At 38.5% G+C, this 20776-nt stretch overlaps 1 protein-coding gene across 1 annotated transcript; it reads left to right on the top strand.

Moving 5' to 3' along the window:
- The first annotated feature begins 872 nt into the window (after positions 1 to 872).
- Positions 873 to 19155, top strand: LOC121315653. The gene is made up of 8 exons (XM_041249925.1): positions 873 to 947; positions 3009 to 3221; positions 3751 to 3934; positions 10725 to 14042; positions 14450 to 14641; positions 14757 to 14929; positions 17992 to 18109; positions 18715 to 19155. The coding sequence occupies exons 2-8, from the start codon at positions 3019 to 3021 to the stop codon at positions 18910 to 18912; spliced, it is 4386 nt and encodes a 1461-aa protein (XP_041105859.1). The 5' UTR covers positions 873 to 947; positions 3009 to 3018; the 3' UTR covers positions 18913 to 19155.
- The last annotated feature ends 1621 nt before the right edge of the window (positions 19156 to 20776 follow it).

Below are 20776 nucleotides of genomic sequence, written 5' to 3'. Positions count from 1 at the left end.
AATACTTATTATTAAAGAGTCTACATTTAAAAATCCGCTCTATAGAAAAAAAAATATCAAAAACAAAAGTTACTCATTCAAACGGTAAAGTCTCTCAGGAAAAAAAAAAAAAAGCAGAACTAAATTTCCCAAGACACCTAGCTTAACGTGGTTAATTGTTGCGTTGAATCCTGGTAAATGTAGTTTTCTGTGGTATATAGTATTGTAACGAACAGTGAGCGTAAAACTACACAGACCGTAATGCAGTTCACGAATTCTCAGTTTATAACTGCAAATCACAGTCGCGACAGATAGCCTAGCTGTCACTTTTTCAACCCTCGTATTCCCACAGACAGTCATATTTATACTCATATAAAAGGACATACAAAGATGCAAGTAAAACAGTATAATCAATCATAAAACATTGACCTTTACAGTAAATACAAAGTATTACATTAAACATATCCCACCCAAACACATCCAGTCACCCATATTGCCAGGTTTGCTCTGCTGCTACAAATGAAATGCGTACTGCACGTGAACTTTGGTGCGTGACTTTAGCGCTAACAGTCCAGCCGTACTCCTGGATGCAAAATGCTGCCCACACTCACCGTTACAGTATATTAGTATGGCAAATCGTGTGTTACAGTTCGTTAATTTGCATGTTGTTTAAAAACTTTTAAATCCAGTAAATGTAAACTACATACGTTAAGAGTAATGTTTTATATAATATTATTGCACATGTATACACACTGCCTAAGCATTTTGCGTTGTATATTCATGACAGGCTGCTCTTCCAAATAGCACACATTTTACAGCGCTGATGATGTCATTGTTTGAATCAGCTGACATGTGGTTGCTATGCTACCTTGCTGTTAGCTTTGCAGGCCTCTTAAACATTGGAGCAAGGATACACATTTAGAACACAACGAATCAATTAACACCAGCTTAGCAACTCTGCACATCAGGTAAGTACAAACCATTACTATTTGCATATGTATGTTACCAATTGTATAGTTATAAAAAAATTAATGAATACATATATTTTGCTACTAAGGCAATTGCTGGTCTAACAGGGCAGCTCTGACTGCCCAAGGGTTCAATAATGAAAGGGATCATATGATAATAATGAAAATATGATGCATTTAATTGCACTGCACCAGTAATTATACCCAGGGAGGAAATCATATAAATAACAGTACTGTATATATTTATGTCTGAGTGGCAGATCAGAAAAGGCTGAGATAAATGCTTTACCAAAAGAAGGCAATGCCAGAGAGTTGTTGTGGAATTATGTAGTTATTTATATATATATATATATATATATATATATATATATATATATATATATATATATATATAGTATTTGATTAAAGTGCAGCAGCAGGGCTAGGTGGTGCTGCAGCCAGTTTAGTAGTCTTATATGTCTTTTACTTTTGGAGGTCTAGGTTTGAGTTTTTATGTAAAGTCAGAAGTGAAGGTTAGTGTCCAGAACTCAGCTCTCCTTGACAGAATGAATCAGTCTCTGCTGGGGTGAGGCCCAGGTCTAAATGGCACATGAAGGGGCATTCAGAACAGAAAATAGGAGACACTTTTTTACACAGAGAATTGTGAGGGTCTGGAATCAACTCCCCAGTAATGTTGTTGAAGCTGACACCCTGGGATCCTTCAAGAAGCTGCTTGATGAGATTTTGGGATCAATAAGCTACTAACAACCAAACGAGCAAGATGGGCCGAATGGCCTCCTCTCGTTTGTAAACTTTCTTATGTTCTTATGTTCTTATTCCTTCAGCTCTTAAGGTGCACTCACAAGAGCTCAGAAAGGAAGCGTTCCTTGTACTTGCTTCCCAGCACTTTGCCTGACTAACTTGTGTCATTGTCCTTCATTTTTCATCAGCACTAAATGTATCAAGAATTACATATTTTATTTGAATTGATTTTTTCATAACGCCGCTGTCGTGTTCATAATAATTATGGATAAGTGGCACAATTTTCAGATTTACAGAGCTTTTTTTTTTTTTTTTTTTTTTTTTAAATTCAGGCAGTCTGGCTTAAATATGCGATCCTGTGATCTACTCCAAATCTACTTCACAGCATAATACTTTATTTATCAGCAGCATTCCTACCAGGATCCACTTATCAAAAGCCAAGCTGCCTAATAGCATTAAGTACAACTTTTGAAAGTAAGAGAAAGGGTCCATTGTTTTTTTGTTTTGGACTGAATTCAATTAGATTTTCAAAGCTATTTTAACATAGTTTGAAAGCACAAATTTGAAACACCTGCATGTGTAACACACACTTTTATGCAACTAGACATGTATAAGATGCATGATAGATAATGTTGACATATTAGGATGTATGACAGATTAACTGAAGTGCATTTCTGGTATTCATCTTTAATATGCAGTACAAGAGAAGCTTAGTTATGTGGCAAGCCAGTTTCAATCACCATGGACAACACTGTATATCTTCTGCCTCTAAGACAGTACAGATTACAAGGAACAGTCTCAGAAGTGATGACTTGGTGGGCCATTTTGGAGAACAGACTTCACTGCAGCTCTCCTACCTAAAGCAATGAGAGATGGTAATCACATAAGCCTCCAGAACAATGTGACAGGCTGTTTAAATTTTTGTACAACTTTGTGACAGGATGTGAGTGGTAGTGAAACAATGTCCATGTTTATTTAATCCAAATAATAATAATCCGTCCCTATACCAGCTATAGGGGAAGTAAAACAAGGCATGTTTCAGTCCCAAAAATAATTCACAAGCATGTTATTCCCAAAACGTCCACATTTGTGCACATAGCAAGTGCTCCAGGAACAGTGGTGCTGGGTTGTGCTGTGCAGGGGTAGTAGTCTTTTGGGTGTTCGTGCTGGCTCTGTGGCTGCGGCTCCCTGGCTCCTAATCCTCTGCAAAAACAAAGCAAAGAGCACAGCACTCTGGCGCGTTAGTAACTTCAGCGCCTTTTCTAGTCAGGAGGGAGATCCTTCTGTCTGTGTTACAAACTTTTTCTCTCTTACATCTAGGTTGGCAGAAATGGCAGCTCTTTTAGAAAGCGGGTTGACCTGCATAATAAAAGCCAAGTCTATTGAGAGAGTAATTGCTCCCATTGCAGCACAGGTCTGCCATTTAATCATCATAAGTGAATGGGGGGACTCCGATGGCAAATTTGCGCATTTAGAGGAGGAAGCTGAAGAGGTGGCAAAAGTTACTAAACAACTGGCGCTTGTTGCTTCCAGGTATGATTTTTATTTTTTGTCGCCATTTTATTAGGACGTTGTATTAGGAGGAGGTGGTCAAATCATGTATGATGTACAGGATCACAGGAGGTTATCGGCGAGGCTGTTAGTTAAATATAAAAGGGGTAAGAACAAAGATTCAGTGTTTGGCATGATAGTGGAAGGCCTACACCCCAGACCATATGGATAGCTAGAAGTGGGAATACTGAATGCAGGTAACATGGAAGTGTATTTCTTTGCCTTCCTAAAGGAACTAGATAAATAGATATGATTATACAATATCAGATCTATAATAGCATTATTTTACTTTTATCATAAGAACAGTTCTTGCAAAATTAATACTGTTGTATAGGTAAGGGTTGTTTTACTTTAAAACAACCTAGCACTGTGTTTATTTCAATCATGGGTGCCCTCGTGTTGGTTATTCAGCAGTCATTGAATATATCCTCTCTATAGAACGTTGTTTAAAAAAAAAAAAATGCCTTGCCTCACTAAATACTTGCTACAGTACAGTCTTCCCCTTTCACAGACTAGCTGAAGAGTCTGAAGATGACATCCTGAGAAAGGAAATGGCCCCAGCAAAGGAGCTGGTCGTTATTTCGGGAAACAACGTGTTGTTGGCGGCTCAGAAGTTATGCATTCAACCTCAGTACCCGCAGCACAGAGAGGAACTTGTTGCCTCTACTCAAGATGTCTTAATGGGAACTCTAAAGGTTAGTGTAAAACTGACAGCAGCAAGAACACATCACATCGTAGCACAGTTTACAGCCTAGAATACAGAACTATATGGCCCACAGGAAGTATTCGTGAAAAGTGGCCATGTCTTATAAAAATCCATCTTACTGAACTTCCCGTTTACTTCATTGCTTGGGTTATTGTGCATATTGAATTACTTCTTTAGCTAGTCAAGAACTACAAAGCTATTGTGCAAACAATGGGAAAGGAAATAAGCTGGATGAAAAACATATTTCACAACCTTTGGCTGCATTTGTATACAAGCCTTAAATGTGTATTTGTCCTGAGAACTCAAAACACAATGTGTATAAAATACATTGAAATTTATTACATTAAGTAGGAAGCTTTGTTAAAACCTGTTGTTCAACAGGTTATCAATGTTTCAATGAAGAACTTGAGTTGATTCAAAAGTTGATGTATACTATGTGCGATAGGGTCAGGTAATATCCCGCCATTAGTTGGGGTTCCTTAAATTAACTTCTCGGAACGATGAGTGGCAAACGGATCTTGGTCCCCACCCCCAACACCGTTTGTTCCTCTTTACCCTACCAGTTGCTTCATTGTATACCCGTGGGTATGTGCTTGTTCTGTACACACTTGCAAACACGTCAATACAACTTGACCTTGTTTGGGCAAGGTAGTGCTCAGGACCCAGTTACGCAGTGGCTACCTGAGTTTACAGTGATAGCAAATAACAAATGTGAATTAGGAAATCCTTCCCTCCCAAATCTTACAGGACAGGCGAGACACCCCTACTCTGATGCAAATAATTACAGACATATAACACTCCTATTAATGAATACTCTTATACAAAACTATACATTTCAAATTACTGTTTATTCATACATTTGGAGAGCAGAAAAGTAAAATAAGGTTAGGCAGACTTCCGAGTTTCATACTTAACGCCAATAATCATACGTTTCTGTAAAACTCTCAATATTTGACAAATCAAAAATAGCAGTGAGAATTTATTATCATATAATTTTAAATTGTCAACTCAATTATGATTGATCTTGACGCTGTAGTTTTCAGAACCTCAGTTTAATTTTTGGATATTAACATGTCAGTACTACTGTAGGCAGTTATATATTCTTAAGAGCAATAAATTAAAAGGGACCTCCAAAAACTATGTCCTATTATAATGTACAAACCCTTTATTAATATCGCTCTGAAAAACAATGGCAGATTTACATGTTACAACAAGCCAAAAATAGACCACATTCCAGACTGTTCAAAGTTTATAAATTGTGTTATGTTCAACATGAGCAAATGATTCAATACTAGGACTCTCTTCTTAGAAAGATGGTATTTATTAAGCATGCAACCAAATTAAGTTTGAAAATCACACAAAACAGTTACACAATTAATGTCACATTAAAAGCATTACAATGAGAACCAAGGTTTAAAACAACAATTTACTAAAGAAATACTAGTACATACTGACACAACAAGGGGTCGCACAATACTTGAATATTTATTCAAGAGTATTGTTACCTAGCCTGAAAAGCAGACACTTTCAGCATTGCATTACCTTGTGTTTCTCAGAGTGTCAGGGCTCCCAACCTTGATGGATAAACACTGAGAGCTGAGGACTCCAGGTGCAATCTTGTAGTTTTTTTTTTTTTTTTTATAGAGTGAGTAGATAGCAGAGGGAACTATCATAGGTCTGGGGCAGCAAGGAGCTGGGGCTAAAGCAGGGGTTTTATACTTTTCAAACAGAGATTATTTGAATTTCCCGCTGCATGCTCCGATTGGCTATTTTGTAGCGAATGGGCTTGCAATCTTGATTGATTGCTCCCCCCTCCCTCTGTCTGATTTAGTTTATTATCATAATCTGGAAAGGGGAAACTTTTTAAAACGTGCATAACTTTTGCTAAATAATTCAGATTTTATTCTGAATTCTCGTTATTTTTACCATAAGAAATTACATTTCTTTAGACACCAAACATGTCTGGTTGCGGTTTTGGTTATGGTTTGGTTTTGGTTATGGTTTGGTTTTGGTTATGGTTTGGCATTGCAAACAGTTTAATTCTCTTAGGGATTTATTACCAGGGTTATTCTATACTTGTTAGGCAATTTAAGAATAAAAACGCTTGCATCTTGTACTCATAGTGGTATTAAATCAATATGATGTGAAATTTGTCTTAAATCTTTTAAGCTATTTTTCTCTGTTTTTCAGACTCCTATGCTAAACCACCTCTCTCCCTAGACGGGTTAATTAAATCACAGAGACGAGTTTGATTAGCCTTTTGTTTCCTGAGTGCCTGGTGCATTCAAGGTGTTAGGTTGATCGTTACATCTAGGCAAAGCTAGACAAATTAGATTAAAGTTCATTCAATGTAGATTCCTGATAATATAATATCATAAGAACATAACATAAGGAAGTCCATGACATTTGCAATATATTTGTGATGACAGTGTCTATAGAACCTACATATACCATAACCATTCTTTACTTTATAGTTAAGTACTTCACTGTATTAATTTAATTAAACTCAGATTTCAATTTATTTAATCTTCCAAATTGTTAAACCAGTATTTCGACATATAAACACAAACAAAACAAACAAGTTCAGTGCAGTTAAGATCCTGACCAGAGTTGGGGTCAATTCCGAATTTAATTGAAATTCAGAGGTCAATTCCAGTTCAAGCATGGAATTGGTAATGAATTGGAATTGAGAAAAATCCCAAAGCTTTGGTATTGGAATTTAATTGGAATTGGCATTTTTTAGTGAATGGAATTATCAATTCCATTTCAATTCCACTGAACAGCACCCATTTTTGCACAAGACTATTGCACATTTCTTTAAAAACTCTGAGGAATAGTATTCCCGGGGTAGGCTGGCTCAGTAGACAACACACCTGTATGTATTTCACACAATCAGAACAACAGGTGTCATGACTGATGAGCTGATTTACAGCTTGAGTTTCCACAAGGGAGAGGAGCCTGAGAGAGGCAGATCACTAGCAGCCACTTCTATTGATACATTGCTTGTCATCTTTACAAGTGAGTCTATTAGTATGACAATTGTGATGTGAATGTTAACTCCTGTTCTCAATTAACTGGAACTAGCTAACCTTCCCTACAGCAGTATTTAAAAACAACCTTACATTACACTTAGTCTTGAGTACATTTTTAGAAAGACAAGGAGGGTGACTGGGAGGTTGAAGTGTTTATGAGGGATTGCTTGGATTTTGGGCCAGGACCGGAACTAAGAACCCTGATCGTGTGCTTGACCCTGGACTGCATGAAGAACTGAGGAATGAAATAAAGACCATTTTGGTTGCATTTTAATCCACAAACTTTGCCTGATGATTTAAACATTGTTCTCTAAGTGCCACAACGTCAAGGAAGACCTCAGTTTTTGATCACTTTAAGCCAAGTGAAGGTGTCAAAGTGGAAAACCATTGCAGAATATCTTTCTGTGGTTCAACAAAATCTATTTCCAACTTCATAAGGCACCTCAAAGTGAGTATATTATGTGACAATCCATATCTTGCATGCCTACATTTTAGATGCATTTATTATTTTAATGTTTGGTGTGTTTGTCAAATCTTCTGCAATTTAAGATGCAGGTAGAAAATATTTAGTACACATTTGTGTAAAAGATTTGTTGTATATTTGAACTAATAGAAGTTCACTAAAACTACTCAATCTCCATAATGCATTAATAGTTTTGTAATAAATTGGTTAAGTGTATCCACTCAAGTGAAAGCTGTATGTCACTGGGTAGCTTTTATCTGATTACACTTTTTGCATATGTTGCAAGCATCATACCTTATGGTGTCTGTGTGCTAAACAGGTCTCGCTGAGTGATTTTAGTATTATCATTTGTAGTCTACCCTATCTTGCCAGATTACATACAGAGAATTGGATATTCTATCTTGAATCTAGGGTTCATTATTGTAGATTAAATGCTAAGCTTCCCCTGGTAATCTAATACTGCATATTTTGCTAGACATTGTTGTTCAATGGTGTGTATGTGTATATATAATATATATCATTTTTTTTCTCTGTGCATTTTCAGAGAAAACCCCCTGACATCCCTGGAGTTTGCTGATCAATCTGGCCAGACTTAAGACCCTAAGAAGTGGAAGGCCACAGATCCTTGCCAAGTGAAGCTTACCAAAAACATTATTGGATTAATTGCTAATGATCTCATGCCTGTCTGTTGTAGACGGCACAGCCTTTCACAATATGCTTAGCACAGCTGAACCACTGTTCACCATGCCCAGCACGAAACGCCTCGGCCAGAAGATACTTCCTCAATGCACCTCCAGTGTCCAAGTTCAACTGAGTAGTCAAATGCAGTAAGCCCAGGACATCTACCTCACCATAGATCTGTGGTCAAGTAAAGATGAGGTCCTTTTATTGGCATCATGGGCAACTTCGTTGTGGACTACACACTAAAAACTGGCATGTTGGCTTGTCTGCTTTTTTTTTTTTTTAGGGGCGCGCATACTGTAGAGAACATCTACAGAACGTATGCGGAGACTATTGAAGTCTACAACGTGGCTGACAGTTTCAGGCATAGTGACTGGCTATTCTGCCAACATGGTGAAAGGACTCCCCATATTCCCACCACTGGATGCCCAAGAAGACCAAGATGAGGCTGTTGACAAACTGGATTATTTTCCACCCGAGTGTAGCCCCTGTTTTGCTCACACTCTATAGTTGATTGTTTGTGATGCCCTGGAGCAGGCTGGCCGTGTAAGACTGGTGATGGCAAAGGTGTCCAGAATATTATCTAATTGCCATAAATCCACCAAAGCAACAGAGTTACTGAAGGGACACTACAAATGGCAAATTTCAAATGCCACAAGGTGGAACAGCCAGCTGAAGATGCTGAGGTCAATTCTGAAAGTTCCTGCAGAGGTCCTATCTGAGCTTCATGCCCCATACACATTTCAAATTGTTGGAACTCTGTGAAATAGGAGCCCTTTTAAAGAGGTTACTGAAGGTCCAGGGAGACAAGATAATCACTGCTAGCTATGTCATCACATATGTCCAAGGTCTACATCATGCGATAGCACACATCAGTGGAACCTGTAACAAGATGGTGGTAACCGTGCAGTTATCCTTGGAGTTTTCAAGATGGCTGCAAGTCTGAATCCTCACTTCAGATTGGACTGGTGCAAGGATGAATATGTGCACAGCATGAGGGAACTGCTGACTAACAAGGTCACCTCTCTGCTACCAAGAGCTGCTGACATGGCTACATCGCCCCCACTAAAGACAATCCTTAAACTCTCATATGACCAAATCTGCAGCATTATCTCCACCACAGACGCCTCTTCTGAAATATCAGACTACCCGAGCCAACCGTGTCTGCCAGAATATTCTGATCCTCTGGCTTACTGGAAAACAGATGGAGTGTCGTGTCCCCGTCCCCCCCCCCCCCCCCCCCCCATTTAGCCCAGCTATCCTGTAAGCATCTAGCCATACCTGCTTAATCTGCACCTCCAGAAAGACTCTAGTGTAGCAGGCAAAGTTTTCAGGCCTGAGCAGTGCAACCTAAGTGATGCAAATTTTGCATCACTTATGATCTGGTGTATCAGAATTAAGTGGTGATAATCTTTATCCCCGTATGCATAACTTGATACTTTCTTTTTGAGGCAATACATAGTACAGTACGACATTGTCTGGTTTCTTTTGTATTTCTTGGATGTGCACGTTATACTGTAATAAATGTAAATTACCATTGCTGTTAAAACTGGCAATAAAAATGAAGAAAAGTATTGTCCCTTTATCTGTATGTACTAGAGAGAGATTTGGAATGACAAAATTGTAAGGGAACGGTATGCATACATGGTTGGAATTGACTAGATTGACTTTTTAAAAAAAAAAAAAAAAAAATTTTCTGCACGTATCAAGCTAGACACATCATTAACCTCACCTGAATTTAACTTTAGTTTCTTTTAAAACACAGTTCAGGTTCTGGGTCCAATAAATCTTTACTAACTTTTCTTTTGGCATGTCACTTAATATAACACTTGCCTTTTTTTTTTTTTTTTTAAATTCATGGTACTACGTAAACAATTACTTTCTTTTATACTGTGCAATACACGTTAGTTTGTTTAATTACACTTTTTTTTTTTTTTCCTGAAGTAACTTTCACTGACACTTGACTCGCTGTGTTGCCGAGATTTGCTCTTTCTCTTCAGCTTTCCCAGTCCTGCTCCCAGAAACTCTGCCTTCTCTTAAAGTATATCTGCAGCCCTTTATCTCCAATTGGGCCCACACCATTGCCTTGTGTTTACTCAGCTCCGGCACACATTAGACTTGTAGCAACTTTTTCTTCAAACAGAAGTATACAAAAACAACACCACACACTCCAGTTTAGTGTACAAACAACTTTAAGTACGTTTCTGAAATGGCAGCAGGTTTTCCTTTGTAGCACACTTTTAATAACTTTCACTCAATCCTCCATCTTGTCTCTCTTCTCTGCTGTCTGCTAAACAGTCCCCTTTTATTGGCTAGAGGTTGCAGAGTTCAGTAAATTAAACTATCAATCAGCCAGAGATTATGTAGTTAGAAGAGACTTCCCCTTTGTCAAAGTTAGTTTTTAAAGCAAACACATCAAATGTACTTATTTTTTAACTGGTTGTGTGGTATCCCTTACATTTACAAAGAGTATATCTCAATGTAATCTGTTTCATTGTTTTAGTAATGTTTAAACTTGTCTATAGAAGTTAGACAGTCTTTAAAGAAATGCAAGCTAACCCTAATTTCACACTCACATGTATGCTTCTTTGTTTCAATTCCAGATTCTCTTAATAGAAGACGATGCCGTAGTGAGGAGGATCGTGACAGCAGCTCATTGGCTCTTGGACTGCATTACACTGCTCGAGTCTGCAAAAGATGTGTCCTCTTTACTAATGTCCTTCCAGGGGTTTTCTGAGGCTTTGCTTCTGCTGAACTGCTTAGTAAAAAGCCGTATACAGGAACTCAGGGACAACTCACAACAAGAATCTTTGGATCACTCTTTGAAAACTCTTAAAAACTGTATCTCCATGTTATACACAGCCCTGCTCACTAGTCTCAGACACCCCCAAAATGAACAAGCCAAATCTGCCAAAAAGTACATCACCGATCAAATGGACACAACCATAATGGACATAATATCACTGCTGAGAAACGATTCAAACGAGAAGCCTCAAGCCAACGCAGGATCCTACTCCCACAAACTGCATAGCCTTTTTCAGCTGTTGTCTAGGTCGATGTGTTCAGTAATAAAGGACAGTGACTTTGACAGCTTAGTGCGAGACCTGGTATTTCATTGCATGGCAGTGGCCAGTGCCTCCCAAGAGAAAAAACAACTGAAAGTGGTAAAACATTGCCAGCGTCTTCTGCAACTAAGATCCAAAATATCAAGTCAGGCTAAGCTCTTGGAAAACCATGCTAAACATGTGCAACAGGATTTGGAAGAAAGCTGTGCATCAATGAAGAAGGAACTCCAGAACCTGGACAGCAGTATGATGACCGTGATTCTGTACCACATTTTGGATAGCTTTACACAAACCAAAGAACCTCTGGAGAAGCTTGTAAAAGCTGCAGAACAATCGTCAAACATCCATGGAGTCAACCAGCTAGACCAGCTTCAGCCTTTTCTCTCTGCCTTCCTCATGCATGCCGATCATATGATACAGGTGGCTAGTTTTGTTTCAGCAAGCTCCAGCAATATAAAGAATATCCAAGCCATTGAGTCATCTATGAAATGTTTAAAACGCTTAAAGGATAACGTGGTTCCGATCTTGTTGGACCTAAATAAGAGCTCACAGCGGTCTACTGCTTTGGAGAAATTAGAGGTCCTGTGTCAGCAATGGGAAAGTGAAACACAGCAGCTATTGGGAGCTCTCAATGATGTCGTCAACATCTATGAGTTCACTGATCTGGCTATTGAAGAAATAGTGGATGTCAAAGCTAAATGTGAAAAAGCTTTTAAAGCCCAGAGTGCTGAACACTTCTATGAACATACCTTGAATCTTGTAGGGCATGTGAACATCATAGTTCAGGCTGCAAAAAGGCATGTAGATAAAAGCGATGACCCTATCTTCCGAAATGGGCTTCTGGTTCTGGTGAAACAAGTGGAATCTGCTATTCCCCCAGTAAACTCAGCAGTGCATCAATGTTCAAAAAGCATATCAGATGTAAAATCCTTGGTTACATTTTCTGAGAGAATGCTGAAGATGATCAAACTAATTCACATACTAAGGGATGGCCTGAATGGCTTCAACCATCCAGACATCCTTAGTCCTCTACGGGAGCAAGCACGTCCACTTGTGAGTTCAAAAGTCGCCATCTGCACAGAGAATCCAGATTTTTCAATCCTGGACGTTAAAAATGAAATTTATAACCCAGATGACAACGACAGTATGGAATTGCTTGAGAGAAACTTGGTCAAACCTCGGCTACTTTGTAGTAACAAAACAATTCACAACAAGCCATTACCCATCATCAACAAAGTAAACACAGACACAATAGCACAAAGTTTAGATTTACTGCCTGTCTTATATGAAGTTTTAAGTGCAACAAAGAAAAAAGATATTACAAGCCTAAACATTGCTTGTACAAACCTCCTTGAACTGTCAAACTGTTATGCCCAAGCTGCCAAAGAGGCCATTGCTATCACTGATGAAGCAGAGACTGAGATACTAGAGTCTGTAAGATCTGGGCTCATAACACTGACACCTGACCTTATTAGGTCTGCTCAGGAAGTAGCAATAAACCCGACGCTGGGTAAAGACAGCCTGTACAAACATGCTGCCTTGTTTTCCGACACGATTACTAAAATGAAGCAGATATTGCTGCCTGCAGCGGGATCCTGGTATCATGCTGTGTGTTCGATGACGCAGAACGAATCTGAAAATAGCATTACCCAAACTTTTCACAGCATCAGTGAAATAACACGTGTCTTCTCAGATTTGGTACAATTAGCTGGCAATTCCAAGTTTTCAAACACAAACTCCACAGTGTTTCCTGTACCTCAGGAGAGCATAGCGACTCTTCACACCAAACTGAAAAGGGTACAGGCTAATGCTAAACATTTATATGAAGTGGCCATCTCTTTACCTCTTGGTTCTGCCAATCTTGAAGGGCCCTGCATTTTATGGTCACTGTCTGTCCAAGTTCTACTAAACTCCATTGATAAACTCTTAGGAAGCAACACATTTGATACTCCAGGAAAGGTTTTGAAGCATGAATTTGCACATCAGAAATGTTTATTGACTTTTTCAGAAAATTCTCTTAGAATCCAGCAGGCAGCTACATTGTCCGCCCTCTGCTGTATAGACAAGAATACAAACAGGAATATTATAGATCTGAAAGGAGAAATTATGGACCTTACTGAAACCTTCTTGCAGTCAGCAGAAATCCTCAACACGTCACCTCTACCCAGTATAAACCTACTTGCCCGTTCAGAGCTTCTACAAAGAGAACTTCAAATAAAAATAAAGATGTTAGCTGGTATTGTCGGCAGAGTTAATGCAGATTATGAAGATGCAGTAAAAAATACTGTCCATCTAGCAATTCTGACAGCCACTAATCTCGGAGATAAAAAGATAGCATCTCATAATAATTTTGAAAAAGAAGTAGCTTCTTTGTTAGCAAATGTTAATTTTGTGCAAGAAAACATACAAAACAGCCTCTATTATATCAGGGATCAGAGACTTGAAGACAATTTGAGTCTCAACACTGAACATCTCTGTTTGCTAACGTCTGAAATTGTAAGCAGGGCAAGAAAGATTGCTGAGAATTTAGACCTTGATGACGTGCCAAGGCTTGAAATCCTGACAAAGGACTGGTCTGCAAAAGCACATTACATTGTGACACAACTTCAGAAAGTTAAAGAAATTAATGGGGAAGTAAAAAACTTAATCACACAGGGCCTACAAAGTAGGCTCTTTATTGGAAGCCAAAATACATCTGCTGAAAAAATTGTTTTACAGTCTGGTCAGCCAAAATGTAAAGCTACTGCTCCGAACTTCAAGAGAAACATAGGCCCAGCTCATCTGGAGAAAGAACAACCAAGTGTTAATGCAGAGATCACCCACCAGCATCCAGTCACTAAATGGGATACCCTAAAGGTACAGTAGGATCCATTACCTTTTAAGCTCAAATGCCTTATGTGTTGTATGAATCGGAAGACCTTTGTGAGGTAAGGCCCTTCCACACAGGACCTGACCCCAGTGTGGAAGGACTGTTACACTCAGGGTTTTTACCAATGTTGAGCTTCAAAGTTTCAATGTGGTTGTTTACAGTTGCTCTGGGTCACAACACAATGGAAAGCATGTCTCAGTTAACAAAACATAACGGAAAGGTGGTATGGTATCAATCTCTTGTCTAAAAAAACCAAGCACACGTAACTACACCTAATTCTTGGTTCTAAAATGTGTACTTCATGTGGAGAAAACATTTCTGAAAATCCGCAGTGATAGTTTTGCACACAAATCCATTTCAATTTTTTTTTACTGAGCAACTTTTGTTTCTGCAGGATTGTAGTGCAACCCAGAATGTGTTCTGTAATAGCAGCTCTGCATACACTCTTGCTGAAGCAGCCCTTTTCTTGAAGAGAGAAACAGACAAGTGGGAGGATGAAAAAAATCAGATTGTCCAGGTTACAAAAGAAATGGCCAACCAGATGTATAACATGGCCCAGTTTCTTAAAAAGAAAGGGCCCATCAAGGTATAATGAAACAATATTGATAAAGTTGACATTACACTTCAATTAAAATGAACACATTTTGCACTCAGGCATGTATTGCAGCTTCTTAATTTGTTCTTTTTTTTTTCTTTAACAGACCAAGGAAGAATTCATTATTTCTGCAAAACAAATTGCTGTTAATGGCCAAGTGATCACAAATTTTGCTCACATAATTGCAGAATATTGTCTTGATAGTCGATGTGCAAAAGAACTGCTGTGTGCTGCGGAACAGATCCTTACACTTACTAACCAACTCAATATCATATCCAGGTAAGAGATCCCTTATCAAATTCAAGTCCAAACTCCAAACCATACCTTACAGAATAGTTGTTAAGCAGTTACAAAATTATTTTAATAAACTTTTTTCAACCTGGGGTTTGCAACTGGTACACACCGGCAGTTGTTCTTTATGAAGACACGATTCCACAGCCACAATAACCCTATTGTAATGTATCAATCTGTTTGCACCACTAAATCACAGAGAAATGAGAAATGGTGATGCAGGGCTCAGACTGCGACTAAAATGGTTGCACATGCGACAACAAAAAAAAGTTTTTTTCAGGGTTAGGCACAGAAATGCTGTCCCTTTAACAGCATTTGGCCATATTTATGAATGCGACATGATGTCTGTGGCGAGCAGGCGGTTCAGAACACCTGGCAGCAGGCACCATCTTGTTTTGGATGCTGCTGGGGCCAAGGGCCCCAGTTTGCAGCTGGTTTGCACACTGGGAGTGGTTGCTTGGGAAGGAAGTGCACCAGCTCCTTTGTGGATTCCCACGTACGGTGAAAGCACTTCAGCATCTTGTGTGCTTGGAGAAACATGCACAAAACTCTCAAAAACATTCACCACTGCCACCTTTACATGCTCTGGCCCCAGGCAGGAAGAGCATCTGCCATGCTTGTCCTTAACAGGCAGATTGGCCTTGCATGTCTCTCAGGGATAAAACCCCAGGCACTATGCAAGTAGCAATGCCGTGTACAGTAACACTGTACAGGTGCTGCCTCAGTCTGCTTAAAGACAGCGGTGGGGCTGTTCAAGACCCGAACAAGACCGGCTTGGTACTGGACCAGGAATTTAGGCGATGGTCGATAGCAGATTGGAACAGGGATGTACCGGGTCGGTTCAGTAACCTTGGTACCGGTACGGTATGGGTCCACCAGTTCGCAGTTACCACAAGTAACACTGTACAGGGATGCCTACCTGTGCAAACTACTGGCAAAACCACTGTCTGTATGAGGGAAGCCTGCTTGTTAGAATGAACTAATAGCCCTCGTAATGGTGATGCAAAAGCTGTCATCAAAATGGCATCAAGATTCTGTGGTAGAGATTGCAAGCGATCTCTTGCAGCCTCTTGATCCTGCGCAGTGCTGCTGAGCTCAGCAGCTGCTCTCACTACTCGTGCGATGCAGCAAGCAATACAGCCAATCCTGCACTTAGTCTTTGTTAAAACAGAAAAACACAATGAGAAAAGAAAAATATTTCTCTCATATAAAATACAATAATAACAATTACTTTAAAAACGAGAATAAAATAACTCCAGCCAGAGCTATTGCAGCCTGGGGGGAAAAAGCACAAAGTCAGCCGACTTACGTTGTTTGATCCCTGGGAAGGGACGACTCAAGCTGCCGGCTTTACGCACGACACAAGGCCGCAGTGAGACGTAAAACAGGCTGTAGTGCACAAATATGCGTAACTAGTGAAACTAATACAGCAATTATTTAAATTATCACGGATTTTGTGTAAAAATGCAATAGATATGAAAATCTATAGCAGAAAAAGTATCTGAATAGGCTCTCCTGTCAGGTTAGATCCTGAAAGGCAAAATGACGCCGAGGTCTGTGAGCGCAGTCATATTGTGTCCTTGGGGCGGGCCATGACTGCATCACAGGCTCTGCGAGCAGCTTTGATATATTTTATTGAGGTTTCAGGTCTTTAGGAGGTAAATACTGTAAGTTTGCTCAAGGCTGCTGAGAAGAGTGAGAGCAGTCGTACCAGGGAAAGGTATTGTGTGAGAGCTGTGTAAGTTTTGGTGTGACAGGTAAACAGCGTAGCCGTCCTGTGGGTAGTCAGGAAACAAAACACCTAGCTGTCCTTTGGAGCTCTGACTAAACATCAATAGTTTCCTGACTACCCACAGGACGGCTAAGCCGTTTACCTGTCACACCAAAACTTACACAGCTCTCACACAATACCTTTCCCTGGTACGACTGCTCTCACTCTTCTCAGCAGCCTTGAGCAAACTGGTTGCCTCTCTTAAATACCCTGCACCTGGCTCCAATTTACAATTAGCACCAGGTGCAAGGGATTAACTAAACAATGAAAACAATTAACAATTACAAAAACCCTTAGCCCAATTCACCCACAGTGCATTTTCACATGGTTTTAGCAGGGAGGAATTTTAACCCCCTCCCTGCTATCTTACAATTCCCATTCGATAATTTCATACTTCAAAGGGAATCACTGCTCTAGAACAATAGCGAGCCAATGAGTAACAATAATCAAGCACAATCAATAAGGTATATTTAAAATTATTTTATATTCAGTGTAACTAGGAAAACAGAGCCATATTGTTTCTTATGCTATGCATTACAATATGATCTGTCTGTTTTCTTATAGTAGTATTCTAATGTGCATGCAATCCTGACCGTTCCCTTGAGGTAGTGATTGTCATTGTGACGACATTGGAACACCAGCTGAGGCAAAATTCCTAGGGGAATATTCAATACCTTTATACAAAAACTTGTTATCTCAACATACATGATTACAGTCAAGCTGTTTAATGTTGCCCTGTGTTCCTTGATTCCAGACACTTCTTGTTAACAAATCAGATAATGTAGCAAGACTGCAAAAGTTTTGTGTACATGCAATCAACAAATCTTCTTGACGTGTTTTCATATAGTGTGCTTACTGAGAATTTAAACACGGATTGCTAAATATATTAAAACCTTCATTGTCTGTACAGCCCCGTGGTTACTAGTGTGAAAGGCTCTTCTGCTCTGATGTCAAAGAAAATGTGCTTTTCAGCCCTCAATCCCTTGTGTTTGTTGATTGGGAAAGTAATTTATACAACTTCACAGTTGTAATTCGATTATGCAAATAATTTGATTATCCCCCTGGTTCCAATTAGTATGGATAATTTACTGTACACAATTGATCTTGAAGGAAATATTTTATTATTATACTAGTAACTGTTTGAGAAAACAATTGTACAACTGAAATAAAATCTGCCTGGGCATCAGAAAAATAACAGTCAACACTACACAAAAATAAAGTACAGTGGATTGATGTGATTTTGTAAATATCACCCATTTTGCTTTTACTGTCTTTGAAGTGTGAAAGCTGCAAAACCAGGTAATAAGTCATCTGATGAGATTCTGGTAAAGAATGCCCAAAACCTGATGCAGATTGTCTTGAAATCCATAAAAGCAGCAGAAACAGCCTGCATTAAGGTAAGATAAACTAACAATGTATTTATTTTGGTATTGTCTTAGGAATTAAAGCTATTTTAGTCTGGGTCATTGTGGCAAGGTGTCCACCATTTTACTATTATTCATTAATGATTATTATTATTATTATTATTATTATTATTTGTTTTTGTATGTGTGTGTGCGGACAGACGAAAGCTGTCCGACATTATTGTTTATTGTTTGAGACCGGTGAAAAGCCTCTGTCATAAAGTGTAGCTGCTGGTGGGATATGGGGTTGAATCCCCACCCCAGTAAAGCCTGTGGGAATGTGGCTGAGTCTTAATAAGGTCATTTGTTTAATGGGTAATTAAGGCTCCAGCCACAGTATAAAAGATCCACTCTAGGTGCAGAGTTGGGAGTTGGGAGGAGAGTGAAGGATAGTAAGAGCGAATGCTACCAAGCCAGCGAACAAAGGTACTCGTTTTTATATTTAACACAAAAATAAAATAGCTTCTAGATTTAAATGGTTTTTGTTTTCTAAAGCATTTTCTTATTTTTTAATAATATGTATCTTGTTTTGTGCCCTTTACTGCCTTTCCAGAAATCTCATAGAATATTTTTTTCCAATGTTTTTTTTTTTAAATCAGGGCCTGAGACAACCCCCACCAAACACAGATGAAGCTCAAGCAGCTGCCTTGTGTATCCAATGGAAGAAAAAGCTCCAGCACCACAGAGTCAGGGAGGCCTTAAACCCAGAAATGGATGATCTTGGGCTCCGGAAAACAAGATTAAGTCAAGCTATACCGAGTCTGGCACCTGTTATTAAAATACCAGACTCCAATTAGAATACCAGTAACTCTAATGTGTATATTGCAGGGGTGGCCAAACTTCCTGACCCTACGAACCGCATACAAACATTTTGATATGGCCGAGAGCCGCAAGACACATACTATGAAAAATAAAATGTTTGTGAGCAAGACATTTTAGTTCTCTCGAACATTAAATCAGAATCTTGCACATGTGTATTATAGTAGTTGTTATTGCTTGATGGCAGCAAAATACACAAGAACAAGGGATAGAACATTGCAGAGTCAATTTGTGTCATTTTTTTATTATACTATAGCTTTACAGTGTATTAAACTTTAAATGTAACACTGATGTTTTTCCATTATTTCTGCTTATACTGTATGTACAATATACTTTAATATAATATATATTCAGTTATTAAGCAAAATACAATAACTGCCCTGATTTCACCAATTTTTGCAAGGATTCTTTTTGACAAGCTCATCCCTTGAAGATCTGAATGCTCGGTTTAAAAAAAAAACAAAAAAAACAGTTTTTTTTTATCTGACTACTGCGTGTATGAAATGCTTTTGAGAGCTTTGTGGATGGCAAATGCACTGTATTTAAAGTGATAACAGTACCTGCTCATGATGAGACATAGGATATGTAAATATAATGTTACTTTTAGACCTGCAATACAACATTTAAACATGCATTTTCTAGTCTAGCGCCACCACTCCAATGTTTATTAAAAAAAAGATTAATCTGAATAAGGAGATTTGGCATGAGCAATATTCAATGCCTAGGGCACTTCGTTTTCGCTTTTTTAATTTTTTTTGATCACGTGCAGCTATTTTTAATTTTTAATATTTTTCATTCAAACCGAACACAAAGCAAATGAAGTTAAATTGATTTAGTTAAATCACAATTAAGAGGAAACTATTATTTACAAAACAGGTTTCTGATTGCTATTGCCAGTCTAATTATCAGTTGGATTCATATGTATATTGTTAATACAAATGATTTGAGACTATATAAATGGTAAACATGTGTTTAAGTGTTATGCACTGATGATAGCAGCTGAGGCTTCTGAAGCATTTGCATTTTAGAACTTTTTTCACTTTTTTTTTGCACATGTGAGTGTGAATAAGATTAAATAAATTTATGCTTTGGACTTTTTTGATCATGTCATTTTGTGATACATAATGTGCAAGCATTATACTTCATAAAAGCGGTCTTCATAAAAGCACAGAATCATTGCTATGTGAACTATCTTTTACATTATTAATAAAACAGAATCATAGTCTCATTCAAGTTACGAGAGAAAAAACAAAAGTGATCTTGGTTCACAATCAATGCTTTTCCAAGAGTGTAAGTTGGCTCAATAGCTTTAGAGGGACATTACGGGACCAAAAATAAAAAACTAAAACAAAGAGCCCAATCCATGCAATACAAAACTTGCTTGAGTCATTATATCAGCTTCCATACTGAATGCCAAAACTACTGAGGTGTGCTTCTAAAGAGGCTAGCTTGTTTCTCATCACATCTGATCCAGGAGGATATTCAGATGAAAACTTCCTCCCATTCTGGCTTAAGCCTCATACTTTTGTTTATTACTCATGGATGGTTTGCCATTGTCTCCACGAAACAAACAAGCAAATTCAAAATTATGACATTCACTTTCAACTGCACATCTAGATTTCACTTGATGGCATCGAAATACGCATGGGCCAGAATGAGGTGCCGAAGGTCATCAAGTGACGAAATGTCCTTGCAGTGAACATGCAGGCTCAAAGAAACAGAAGAGAGGAGAGAGAAGAAAGAATACTAAACATGAATGAATAGAGAACACATAATAAACTTGTTGTGTTTATTTGTACTTTTTCTCTTTTCATTTTTGCTTATTATTATTATTATTGCATC

The sequence above is a fragment of the Polyodon spathula genome, chromosome 5, assembly GCF_017654505.1.
Source record: "Polyodon spathula isolate WHYD16114869_AA chromosome 5, ASM1765450v1, whole genome shotgun sequence".
In the NCBI taxonomy this organism is placed as follows: Eukaryota; Metazoa; Chordata; class Actinopteri; order Acipenseriformes; family Polyodontidae; genus Polyodon; species Polyodon spathula.
This window is presented reverse-complemented; position numbering and strand designations above follow the sequence as displayed.